The 14,316-nt window shown below is 44.9% G+C and overlaps 1 protein-coding gene across 5 annotated transcripts in view; it reads left to right on the top strand.

Moving 5' to 3' along the window:
* The window catches only part of GRIA1 (glutamate ionotropic receptor AMPA type subunit 1), a 375,264-nt gene that overhangs the window by 294,896 nt on the left and 66,052 nt on the right, over positions 1-14,316 (top strand). For all 5 annotated transcript variants that reach the window (XM_073649840.1, XM_073649841.1, XM_073649842.1 and 2 more), the window contains exon 10: positions 10,159-10,365. In XM_073649840.1, the coding sequence (XP_073505941.1) occupies positions 10,159-10,365 (207 nt within the window). The remainder of the gene's footprint in view (positions 1-10,158; positions 10,366-14,316) is intronic.

Genomic DNA, 14,316 nt, shown 5'->3' on the forward strand with positions numbered 1-14,316 from the left:
CCTCTTGTGCCACCACCTGACTCCGAATTCTGTTTAACATGTGCTCCAGCATGTAAATCACCGGAATAGTCATGCTGATAATGGCATCGTCAGCACTAAACATCTTCGTCGCCATTTCAAAACTGTGCAGAAGGGTGCATAGGTCCCTGATCTGAGACCACTCCTCCAGCGTGATTTGCCCCACCTCTGAATCTCGTTGGCCCAGGCTATACGTCAGAACGTATTGCACCAGGGCTTGTCGGTGCTGCCACAGTCGCTGCAACATGTGCAGAGTTGAATTCCACCGGGTAGGCACATCGCATTTTAGCCGGTGAAGTGGCAGGCCCAACGACTTCTGTAGAGATGTAAGTCGCTGAGCTGCGGGATGCGAACGGCGGAAGTGAGCACACAGCGACCGTGCCCTCTGCAGAAGGCCATCTAGTCTGGGATAGTGGGCTAAAAATTGCTGGACAACCAGGTTCAACACGTGAGCCATACAAGGCACGTGTGTGACATTGCCCCGGCGAAGGGCCGCACCCAGGTTTGCAGCATTGTCGCACACGGCCTTCCCTGGTTTCAGGTCCAGTGGAGACAACCATTCATGAAATTGGTTCTCCAGAGCTGACCACAACTCCTCAGCTGTGTGACTCACATTTCCCAGACATTTCAATGTAAAAACCGCCTGATGACGTTGAGCCCTACTGCCAGCATAGTAAGGAGGTGTGCAGGATCCCTTCTGCGCAGTTAGAAAGCTTGTGGCATGACCAGACAGGCTTTGGGTGCAGGTGGAAGACCGAGAGGAGGTTGAGGAGGCAGAAGCAGTGGAGGAACTTTGACATAAAGAGGATTGACGCACAACTCGTGGGGACGGCAAGACTTGGACAGCAGCCCCTTGTCCTGCTGTCACCATAGTTACCCAGTGCCCAGTCAGCGACATGTAACGCCCCTGTCCATGCCTACTCGTCCAAGTGTCTGTGGTGAAATGCACCCTGTCACACACAGAGTTTCTCAAAGAAGCGGTGATGTTGTGTGCGACATGCTGGTGGAGCGCAGGCACACCTTTCTTTGAGAAGTAGTGCCGACTGGGCATCTGGTACTGGGGCACTGCGACGGACATAAGGTCTCGAAAATCCTCTGTGTCCACCAGGCGGAAAGGCAGCATTTCTGTAGCCAAGAGCTTGCAGATGGTGAAATTCAACCTCTTAGCTTTCTCATGGCTAGGAGGAAATGGTCTTTTACTTGTCCACATCTGAGGGACCGAGGGCTGGCTATTGTGCTTAGACGGGGTTGATAAGGGTGTCCCCGGCAAACTGCCGGTCTGTGAGGAAGATGCAGGCGGACATGTTAGGTTGCCTTGATCCAAAGGTGGTGCTATCGATGTCGGACAGCGCTCAAGACCAGCTGGTGTTACCACCTCCAAAGAAAATGATGACCTGCCAATCACGCTGGCTGTTGCGGGTAAAGAGGTGGCAGGTCTGCGCCCCAAAACAGGTGTGACTGCTGTCCCCCCAGTCACAGAGGATGAAGAGGCCGCGGATGCACAAGATATGGCAGACGGTGGTTGGCCCGGCCGGCTAGGCCGCATTGTAGCACACTGAGCTTCCCACTGCAACTTATGCTTCATGTCCATGTGCCGGTTCATGCATGAAGTACTCAAACTATGTATTTTTTGGCCTCTACTTAGCTTTTGCTGACAAATGTTACAGATAACACGAGTTGGGTCATCTTTATCGATCTGAAAAAATGCCCAGGCTATGCAAGGCTTAGCACCCATGCGACCTGAAGAGCCACCACGACTTGTGGTGAGAGGCAGAGTTGTGTTTGAGGATGCAGTTGTTGACGTGCTTCCAGTACTACGTCTCTGTCCAGGAAGGCGCAACCTGACCTCGTCGTCACTAGCATCTTCCTCCACCTCCTCTGCTGACCTCATCTCTTGGCTGACTGTGGGTTGACAGTAAGTGGGATCTCCGACCTCATCATCATCACCCTGTGCGTTATCACACCCGTCGTCCTCAGAGCCAACCTGTTCCTGCCCTGACAAAAAACTAAAGTTGTCGCTCCAATCAGGTATTTGAGTCTTATCATCGTCTTCCTCATTGTCTCCACCAACAGGAGTTACAGTTTGGGAATGAGGGTCTACATTATGGTCAGAACCTTCTGCGTCTGGTCCTGGATCCGACTCATAAAGATTCTGGGCATCAGTGCAGATCATTTCCTCGTCTGGATTCACAGAAGCGCTGGAGTCGACCTCTGATTCCCAGGCTATAGTATGAGTAAACAGCTCTGCAGACTCAACCATCTGTTCTACCTCATACTCAGACGGGCAGCTGGAGATTTGGGAGCTGTGAGGAAGCAAGTGCGATTTGGGTGACACCTTTGAGGACTGGAGTATTTGTGATGTTGAAGTTGATGTGGAGGAGAGCCCACTTAAAGGAGCACTTGATATCCGTTGAAGCACCTGCTGTTTTTGTGCCTCATCTGGAATTTGTAGCGATTGGCGTGGCCGTAAGAAAGGGATCTTATCACATTGTCCGCTAAAAGAAGTAGACATTTTAGTTTGGCTGGAAGATGGTCTTTCTTCTGCACCTACCCCACGGACACAACCTTTTTTCCCCTTCCCAACACGCCTATTCCCCTTTCCACCAGCAGCAGGCCTTTTTCCACTCATTTTGGTGGTTAACTAATTCACAACTCTGGAGTTGTTTGCACAAAAAAACATCGGATGGTAACCGAGCAGAGCTGAGTGGCCAAACTGTGGTATTAGGCCAAAACTATTGGCTGGGTTAGATGCAGAAAAAAATTATTTTTAATTTGCAACCTGATGGAGGTCAGTATAGATGGACTAATAGACCAAGTCCCACACACCGCTAGAAGCCCAAATATTTTTTCAGAGCTAGATGCAGAAAATTTTTTTATTCAATTTGCAACCTGATAGAGATCAGTATAGATGGACTAATAGACCAAGTCCCACACACTGCTAGAAGCCCAAATATTTTTTCAGAGCTAGATGCAGAAAAAAATTATTTTTAATTTGCAACCTGATGGAGGTCAGTATAGATGGACTAATAGACCAAGTCCCACACACTGCTAGAAGCCCAAATATTTTTTCAGAGCTAGATGCAGAAAAAAATTATTTTTAATTTGCAACCTGATGGAGGTCAGTATAGATGGACTAATAGACCAAGTCCCACACACTGCTAGAAGCCCAAATATTTTTTCAGAGCTAGATGCAGAAAAAAATTATATTCAATTTGCAACCTGCTGGACGTCAGTATAGAAGGACTAATAGAACAAGTCCCACACACTGCTAGAAGCCCAAATATTTTTTCAGAGCTAAATGAAGAAAAAAATTATTTTTAATTTGCAACCTGATGGAGGTCAGTATAGATGGACTAATAGACCAAGTCCCACACACTGCTAGAAGCCCAAATATTTTTTCAGAGCTAGATGCAGAAAAAAATTATTTTTAATTTGCAACCTGATGGAGGTCAGTATAGATGGACTAATAGAACAAGTCCCACACGCTGCTAGAAGCCCAAATATTTTTTCAGAGATAAATGAAGAAAAAAATTATTTTTAATTTGCAACCTGATGGAGGTCAGTATAGATGGACTAATAGACCAAGTCCCACACACTGCTAGAAGCCCAAATATTTTTTCAGAGCTAGATGCAGAAAAAAATTATTTTTAATTTGCAACCTGATGGAGGTCAGTATAGATGGACTAATAGACCAAGTCCCACACACTGCTAGAAGCCCAAATATTTTTTCAGAGCTAGATGCAGAAAAAAATTATATTCAGTTTGCAACCTGATGGAGGTCAGTATAGATGGACTAATAGAATGATGCTATGCCCAAAAGATTTTACTTCACTAGGTGCAGTAAAAAAATTGGTATTCTATACACAGGTGGTATATCTTGCAACACAGATAGGCTACTCCACTGACTAACACACTCTGCAATAGGCCAAAAAGGATTAGCTTTGCTAGATTCAGCCAAATGCTGTGAAAAAAACTTGCACAGCACTGGCACAGACCTGCCTGGCAAAAACTGATAGGAACTGATGTAACCTAGTCCTGAAAAGGACTCCAATTACAATTAGTCTTTACTCCCACAATCTATCTATTTAAGAGCACAGACCTGCCTGATAAAAGTCGTAGGAAATGCTGTAACCTAGTCCTTAAAAGGACTGCAATCACAACTATTCCCTACTCCCAAGCTATCTGTATATTTGTGCGAAAATTGGCTTGAAATTAACAAGGTATAGCGCACACAGCAACAGCGGTGCCGTCTAACACGCAGCTGCAGCAGTGAGAAAATGGTGGCGACGGGGAAAATGGCTTGGTCTTATAGGGCAAGGACATGTGACATACACTGCCAATGACACATGCCCTTGCTTGTGTGAAAAAAAGCACTTCGCTCCGTGTGTGCGCTGCTGATAGGCTGACAGATTGCACCTCCCCACTGCAAATGCGGGAAAGAGAAAAAAAAATGGAGATCTTCATTGTTCCTGCAGAGATCCATCCCCTGCCCCTCCCCCCCGCCCCGCTGTACACTCAAACTGCGTATTAACATTAATTTTCATCATTACTGAGAAAAAATCCAGTTATGATTTTGGTGCACGAACAGTTATCGAACATAACCTCGAACAGCCGAATTTTTCTCAAATTGTTCGTGTTCGCCGACCGGCTCGAACACCGCCCAAAACAGCTCGAATTTGAGATTGGCGAACAGTTCGAGTAGAACAACGCTCATCTCTAATTATAAGTAGAGATGAGCGGTGTTCGACTAGAACTGTTCGCCAATCTCAAATTCGAGCTGTTTTGGGTGATGTTCGAGTCGTTCGACGAACGCGAGCGATTTTCAAAAAATTCGGCAGTTCGAGGTTATGTTCGATAACTGTTCGTGCACCAAAAGCGTGTCCTGCATGTCTGGCGCTATTTAGAGCACCAATCATGCAGGGATTGTCTGCCACTCACTGTAATGCCACAGCCATGGTGGTTGTGGCATTACAGTGATTGCCCAAATCGATGGGAACAGTGCTCACAGTGAAACATGAAAAGCCGGCAATTCAGCAGCGGCATACACCGGTACCCGACAATATAGAACAGAAAGAATAGAGTATCACACATAGATTAGATAGATAGAAACATGTCAGTCACATATATAAGAAGTACAGTGACAGTGTTGGTTACTGTACTTGTCATTTAGTGTAAAGGATTTATTAAAAAAAATATTAGTGTTTTCATGCACCGTCTCTTTAAAAAAGCCGCCGGCAATTCAGCATCTGTACCCGACAATTTATAACAGAAAGAATAGAGCATCACACATAGATTAGATAGATAGAAACATGTCAGTCACATATATAAGAAGTACAGTGATAGTGTTGATTACTGTACTTGTCATTTAGTGTTAAAATAAAGGATTTATTAAAAAAAAAAATTGTCGTGGGGTTCCCCGTAATTTTAGTCTCTAGCAGAGGTTAAGCAGACGGCTGGGGCAGATGTTTGAAGCCTGGGAAGGGGGTAATACCCACGGAGCTTCCCAGGCTACTAATATCAGCCCCCAGCTGAATACCTAGCCTTTACTAGCTATTAAAATGGGGGACCCCCAAAAAAATGACGTGGGGTCCCCCCTATTTTAATAGCTAGCAAAGGCTAGGCAGACAGCTGGGAGCTGATATTAATAGCCCAGGAAGGGTGCCATGAATATTGGCCCCCTCCCAGGCTAGAAACACCAGCCGTCAGCCGCCCCAGAAATGGCGCATCCATAGGATGCGCCAATTCTGGCCATCCAGCATGCCATCATTCATAGACACTGCAGAGCGCAGGCATGCTTGCGCTCTGCAGTGTCTCTGAAGGATGACAAGCTGGATGGCAGCGCTCAGCTGTGATCCAGCCTGTCATCTCAATGCCATCCCAGCGTGGGAGAATTCTCCTGCTTAAGCGCTGAGCGCTGAGAATTTTCCCACGCTGTCAGTGACGTGCATGAGGTGAGCCGAGTTCATTGGACATGAGCTCACCTCATGCACGTCACTGACAGCGTGGTAAAATTCTCCTGCATTCACCGCAAGCGCAGGAGAATTTTCCCACGCTGTCAGTGACGTGCATGGGGTGAGCTGAGTTCATTGGACATGAACTCGGCTCATCTTTATGCCGTCACAGCCAGACACTGAGGAGCGCAAGCATGCCTGCGCTTCTCAGTGTCTGCCGCATGGCAAGCTGGATCGCAGCGTTCTGCTGCGGTCCAGCCTGTCATGTGAATGTAGCAGAGCTGAAGCTGTCGTGGGAACCATGGAAAGGTAAGGATGATGTTGCTTTATTATTTTACTTTTATTGCAGGAGATCGTTGGCTTCAGCTTGAATGGGCGTGATGGTAAGTATGGTTTAATTTAGAACAATAAAGAATTGTGTCTTTATTTCAATTAAAGGACTTTATTCTGGGTGTTTGTGTTTTTTTGTAACTTTGACTATGGGGTTAGTAATGGGGGTGTCTTATAGATGCCTCTCCATTACTAACCTGGGCTTGATGTCAGCTGGCATTATAAGCTGACATCAACCCCAACCCTATTACCCCACTGCCACCGCTACAGGGCAGTGGGAAGAGCGAGGCTAAGTGCCAGAATGGATGCGCCATTTCTGGGGCGGCTGACGGCTGGTGTTTCTAGCCTGGGAGGGGGCCAATATTCATGGCACCCTTCCTGGGCTATTAATATCAGCCCCCAGCTGTCTGCCTAGCCTTTGCTAGCTATTAAAATAGGGGGGACCCCACGTCATTTTTTTTGGGGTCCCCCATTTTAATAGCTAGTAAAGGCTAGGTATTCAGCTGGGGGCTGATATTAGTAGCCAGGGAAGCTCCGTGGGTATTACCCCCTTCCCAGGCTTCAAACATCTGCCCCAGCCGTCTGCTTAACCTCCGCTAGAGACTAAAATTACGGGGAACCCCACTCCAATTTTTTTTTTAATAAATCCTTTATTTTAACACTAAATGACAAGTACAGTAACCAACACTATCACTGTACTTCTTATATATGTGACTGACATGCTTCTATCTATCTAATCTATGTGTGATGCTCTATTCTTTTTGTTATAAATTGTCGGGTACCGATGCTGAATTGCCGGCCGGCTTTTTTAAAGAGACGGTGCATGAAAACACTAATATTTTTTTTAATAAATCCATTAACACTAAAGGACAAGTACAGTAACCAACACTGTCACTATTCTTCTTATATATGTGACTGACATGTTTCTATCTATCTAATCTATGTGTTATGCTCTATTCTTTCTGTTCTAAATTGTCGGGTACCTGTGTATGCCGCTGCTGAATTGCCGGCCGGCTTTTTTAAAGAGAGTGTCTTCTGAGCAGTTTGTCAGCTTTTGGACACCTTTGAAGGTGTTTTCTATGTGTTTCTATGTGTTTTTGTTTGCCTGCCATTGGTTTTAACGGTGTTCGACGGTGTTCTAAGGTGTTCAACGAACAGTTCCTCGAACATCCCGGTGTTCGACGAACCGAACCGAACCCGAACACTACGGGGGTGGCTCAACACTAATTATAAGGAAAACTGGGACCAGGTACCTGTGCATTTTACCCTTTATATGTTATATATCACTTTTTACCATATCTTATATCATGTAAAGAGTGAATTTTTTTGCTTAGTTCACTGCCAACCACAGCGCGTACAAATGAAGGTGCAGTGCTGTGAGATAGCATCGATTACTGCGCCCAAATTCCCGTAGATACTGACACTGATATCTGAGGATGATTTACGTCCTCTGACAACGAGGTAATGACAATAGAAAGCTTAAGGGAATTTTTTTTTCCAAAGTAAAAAAAGACTTGAACAAAAATAGTCAGCGATTTGCTCCAACTTTCGGAAAAAGTACAAAATATTTGATGGCATGACACAATATAGGTTCTGTTCACATATGAGTTTTTTAATCCTTATGATGAGGCAGATTCTGACCCGGTGACTCTGATGAACGGTAACGGTACTAATGTCACCGCTGTTAAGAGTCGCCGTATCTCGCGCAGCACAGTGTGATCCAGAAATGACTGTGTGCAAAGCCTATGCAGCGTCAGAGCAAGGCTCCATAGGCTTCGTACGGAGGATTCGATGGACTTCACTGGATTCACTTGGACAACGTCGGATTCGGTGGACTACGTTGGTTTCGGTGGACTATGACGGACCTACGTGGGAACTTTTTTTTTAATAAAGTGGTGACCCAGGGAAAGAGTCATTGTTTTATTTTTTCTGTGTTTCCTGTGTAAGTATTTTTCAAGTTTCCATTCGCTGGACTACGTCGGATTCAATGGACTACGTCGGACTACATCGGACCTGAGTGAGTTTTTTTTTTTTTTTTTTTAATAAAGTGGTGAACCAGGGAACGTGTCGGGGAGTGTTTATTTCAATAAACTATTTTTTTGTGTGTGTTTATTCTTAATTTTTCTGGGGTTAGAAATGGAGGTATCTAATAGACACCTCTCCATTACTAACACCAGGGCTTGATAACAGCTGTGTTTTTGGATGCTTCACAGCTGACATCATCCCCAAGCCCCATTACCCAGATTGCCAATGTACCAGGGCATTGGGAAAAGCCAAGGCGAAACACCAGAATTGGAGAATCTAATTTGATGCGCCACTTCTGGGGCAGCTGCAGGCTGCTATTTTTACGCTGGGAAGGGCTCAATAACCAGGGACCTTCCCAGCCTGATATCAGACCACAGCTGTCTGCTTTACCTTTGCTGGTTATCAAAAATGAGGGAGACCCCATGTCATTTTTTTCATTTATTTATTTATTAGGTTAATACATGTACAGTAAGCTACACACGCAATGCACTAATTATATAGCTCACGGATATATATTTATCTATTTTTCTGGCTATTTATCCTCATATCTATCTACAGGTGTATCTCACTAAATTAGAATATCATCAAAAAGTTAATTTATTTCAGTTCTTCAATACAAAAAGTGAAACTCATATATTATATAGAGTCATTACAAACAGAGTGATCTATGTCAAGTGTTTATTTCTGTTAATGTTGATGATTATGGCTTACAGTCAATGAAAACACAAAAGTCATTATCTCAGTAAATTAAAATAATTAACAAAAAACACCTGCAAAGGCTTCCTAAGCGTTTTAAAAGGTCTCTTAGTCTGTTTCAGTAGGCTCCACAGTGAGATGCACCTGTATATCATATCTATCTATCAATGTATCTTTCAGAAACCAAGCATCTAAAGTTAGCAGGAGATGCAAAAGTGACGTCTGAGCACCAGGGCTCTGGTGCTCTATGTGTCCTGATACACTGCACCCGGTTTGTTGTTCACGCCGGTCTTGATGAGGGGATGTGTTGGTGTCAGATGCTTCTAATTCACGAAGAGGTGCAAGCCTCTTCATGAATCTGGAGGGTCTGATGAGTGGAGTGTGATTCCAAGCGCTGCGTCACAAATCCTACTCCAGTCAGGTACTGGAGTAAGATTTCTGGCGTAAGGAATGTCACAGATCATCATGAATTAGACAAGCTGTGTCATCTATATATGTGTCTATATATCTGTCTATTGTCTATCTATCTCTTTGCATATTTTTAACAAATAAAAATCTGTAATTTCTATTCTGAATTCTATTTTGGTATGTGTCACACAGGTGTCAAAAGAATGGTACGCATATACACCCGAATGGCCAAAAGGAAACCACATGGATAGTTAAAACGGACCATCTTACTTGTACATTTTTTTAAGTGGACCGTCAAGGGGACCTAAGGATTCAGTCCTGGGGGATGTGTTACTTAAAAAAATAGGGGCCACATATGAAAGAGGCATATAGTACATTATGCAAATTTTGATTCCATGATGAGCACTTTGGATATGGATATTATTGGAATAAAGCTGAGCTGTAATACCAGACCTGGCCTGTGTCAAAGAGTGGCGCTTTGACAAAAAATATATATATTTATCCGTATCGTTTACTCTAAACTGTCTTAAGTGGTAATCTGATGACTAATTGTAATAGTGCAGTAATAATAAAAATGGTAATTCATTTGTGAGGCCTAGTTCCATTAAGCTGGTGTAGTGTTGGTATGGGGAGAACAATTGGGGGAGAACTTAATGGACCTAGGTCTTTATTCAACCTACGTTACTATGTTACTATGAAGCTTTTTTCATCCCCTTTTTCTTGTCATTAGGAAGCACCATACGTGATGTACAAAAAGAACGCTGACGAATTTGAAGGCAATGATAAGTTTGAGGGCTACTGTGTGGAGCTAGCCCAAGAAGTTGCCAAGCACGTGGGATTCAAGTATAAACTAGAGATCGTGAAGGATGGAAAGTATGGAGCACGTGATTCGGACATGAAAGCCTGGAACGGGATGGTGGGGGAGCTGGTGTACGGGGTATGTCTCTAATGTTCATCTCTAATTATGGGTTTTATAAGGACAGATGGGCGGCAATATGACTACTAGTGATGAGCGAGTATGTTCCGTTAACCCTTTCGCCGAGTATGCTCGGGCGAGCACCGAGTAGTTACAGCTGCTCAGTGTTATGTTTGAATCACTCCCGTGTGCATGATTTGCGACTGTTTGACAGCTTTAATACCTGTGAGGAGTGCTTGTTTCTTAAGCATTCCTCCCATGTATTAAAGCTGTCAAACAGTTGGAAATCATGCACACGGGAGTGATTCAAACATAACACCGAGCAGCTCTAAATACTCGGTGCTCGCCCGAGTATACTCACCGAAAGGGTTAAGAAAACATACTCGCTCATCACTAATGACTACACAACCACATTACACAGTTTGCTGATAACCGTTGTCATGGAGACATATAGGCCTACATAGGAACTGTGGAAGCAAAACAGTAGGAGACTGTGTGAAACGTTGCTTCATTTTTAATTTTAGAGGCATTGGTTATCTTTTTAAAGGCCCTAACTTCTTGTTAAATGTCCTCAGCATAAGGGCTCGCTCACACGACAGAATCGGATCGATTATGGTAGTGACACCCAGCTCCAACTCTGTCAGTTTACTGTGAAGTGAATCTCTCTGATGAGAGAATTGTATCACAAGTGCAGAGAAAAGGGAAAACTTAATTTCTCCATCTCCTCCATTCTATGAGTCCTCGGATGTCGGACTGCACTCAGATGACAACCAAGTGCAGTCCAATGTTTTACATGCACCCATAGACTTGTACGGGTGCACGTTATCTAATTTGTGGAGCCACGATTTTTTTCGGCATCTGTTTTTCTCTCATCCGAGAAAATTGGTCCAATTATGCTAATCACACTGTGATCAGAGTGGGATCCGATTTTCTCAGGGATGGAGAGAAAAAAAAAAGTTTCTCCACTTTCTCTATAATGTCCGTCAAAATTGGACCGCACTCGGATGTCATCCAAGTGCAGTCCGATTTCTTCCCCCCAGAGATGAATGGGTGAGTGCCATCCGATTCTTGGAGGCAAATCATGTATGCTGTGATTTTTCCTCAAACTGAATTGGTCTGAGGAAAAATCAGACATGTGCTCAGCCCCATAAAATAACATGGGGACTAGTGCTATCTGTGAAACCACCGTTTTTTATGGTCGTGTGTAAGTTTTCTTATAGAAAATTGGAAATATTCACTATTCGAAGTTCCAAGGCTTCTTAGCACTAACAACTATGTATAGACTTATGATGGCTGCCTTCACACTGTACAATCAGGATTAATATATATATATATATATATATATATATATATACAGTACAGATCAAAAGTTTGGACACACCTTCTCATTTAAAGATTTTTCTGTATTTTCATGACTATGAAAATTGTACATTCACACTGAAGGCATCAAAACTATGAATTAACACATGTGGAATTATATACTTAACAAAAAAGTGTGAAACAGCTGAAAATATGTCTTATATTCTAGGTTCTTCAAAGTAGCCACCTTTTGCTTTGATGACTGCTTTGCACACTCTTGGCATTCTCTTGATGAGCTTCAAGAGGTAGTCACCGGAAATAGTTTTCACTTCACATGTGTGCCCTGTCAGGTTTAATAAGTGGGATTTCTTGCCTTATAAATGGGGTTGGGACCATCAGTTGTGTTGTGCAGAAGTCTGGTGGATACACAGCTGATAGTCCTACTGAATAGACTGTTAGAATTTGTATTATGGCAAGAAAAAAGCAGCTAAGTAAAGAAAAACGAGTGTCCATCATTACTTTAAGAAATGAAGGTCAGTCAGTGCGAAAAATTGGGAAAACTTTGAAAGTGTCCCCAAGTGCAGTTGCAAAAACCATCAAGCGCTACAAAGAAACAGGCTCACATGAGGACCGCCCCAGGAAAGGAAGACCAAGAGTCACCTCTGCTTCTGAGGATAAGTTTATCCGAGTCACCAGCCTCAGAAATCGCAGGTTAACAGCAGCTCAGATTAGAGACCAGGTCAATGCCACACAGAGTTCTAGCAGCAGACACATCTCGACAACAACTGTTAAGAGGAGACTTTGTGCAGCAGACCTTCATGGTAAAATAGCTGCTAGGAAACCACTGCTAAGGACAGGCAACAAGCAGAAGAGACTTGTTTGGGTTAAAGAACACAAGGAATGGACATTAGACCAGTGGAAATCTGTGCTTTGGTCTGATGAGTCCAAATTTGAGATCTTTGGTTCCAACCACCGTGTCTTTGTGCGACGCAGAAATGGTGAACGGATGGACTCTACATGCCTGGTTCCCACCGTGAAGCATGAAGGAGGAGGTGTGATAGTGTGGGGGTGCTTTGCTGGTAACACTGTTGGGGATTTATTCAAAATTGAAGGTATACTGAACCAGCATGGCTACCACAGCATCTTGCAGCGGCATGCTATTCCATCCGGTTTGCGTTTAGTTGGACCATCATTTATTTTTCAACAGGACAATGATCCCAAACACACCTCCAGGCTGTGTAAGGGCTATTTGACCAAGAAGGAGAGTGATGGGGTGCTACGCCAGATGACCCGGCCTCAGGGCCGGCTCCAGGTTTTTCTGGGCCCCGGGCGAAAGAGTCTCAGTGGGCCCCTTTAACACATACCACGATTCATGATGCAGAGATACGGCGGAGAAATATATATATATAGTACAATGCAAAGATTTCACTTCATGAGTGATATCTATTGTAAATTCCACAATAGCTCAGAAACCGGTGAATCGCTCCACACAGAATAGTGGCCCCCATATAAGGCTCCATACGGAATACTGGTCCCCATATAACGCCCATACGGAATACTGGCCCCCATATAAGGCTCCATACGGAATACTGGCCCCCATATAAGGCTCCATACGGAATACTGGCTTCCATATAAGGCTCCATACGGAATACTGGCCCCCATATAAGGCTCCATACAGAATACTGGCCCCCATATAACGCTCCATACAGGATACTGGCCCCCATATAACGCTCCATACAGGATACCGGTCCCCATATAATGCTGCATGCAGGCTGTTACCCCCCACATAATGCCCCATACAGGCTGTCCCCCCCTTATAATGCTCCATGCAGGCTGTTACCCCCCACATAATGCCCCATACAGGTCCCTCCCTTTTAATGCTCCATGCAGGCTGTTACCCCCCACATAATGCCCCATACAGGCTGCCCCCCCCTTATAATGCTCCATGCAGGCTGTTACCCCCCACAAAATGCCCCATACAGGCTGCCCCCCCCCCTTATAATGCTCCATGCAGGCTGTTCCCCCCCACATAATGCCCCATACAGGCCCCCCCCTTTTAATGCTCCATGCAGGCTGTTACCCCCCACATAATGCCCCATACAGGCTGCCCCCCCCTTATAATGCTCCATGCAGGCTGTTCCCCCCCACATAATGCCCCATACAGGCTGCCCCCCCCCTTATAATGCTCCATGCAGGCTGTTCCCCCCCACATAATGCCCCATACAGGCCCCCCCCTTTTAATGCTCCATGCAGGCTGTTACCCCCCACATAATGCCCCATACAGGCTGCCCCCCCTCTTTATAATGCCCCATGCAGGCTGTCACCCCTCCTCTTTATAATGCTCCATGCAGGCTGTCACCCCTCCTCTTTATACTGCCCCATACAGGCTGTCACCCCTCCTCTTTATAATGCCCCATGCAGGATGTCCCCCCCTCTCTTTATAATGCCCCGTGCAGGCTGTTCCCCACCTTATAATGCCCCATGCAGGCTGGTCCCCACCTTATAATGCCCCATGCAGGCTGTCACCCCTCTTCATTATAATGCCCCAAGCAGGAATCCCCCCCTCTTTATAAGGCCCCATGCAGGCTGTTCCCCACCTTATAATGCCCCATGCAGGCTGTCACCCCTCCTCTTTATAATGCCCCATGCAGGATGTCCCCCCTCTCTTTATAA

This window comes from Phyllobates terribilis, unplaced genomic scaffold (assembly GCF_046119375.1).
Source record: "Phyllobates terribilis strain yellow unplaced genomic scaffold, ASM4611937v1 Scaffold_10__3_contigs__length_209671492, whole genome shotgun sequence".
Taxonomy (NCBI): domain Eukaryota; kingdom Metazoa; phylum Chordata; class Amphibia; order Anura; family Dendrobatidae; genus Phyllobates; species Phyllobates terribilis.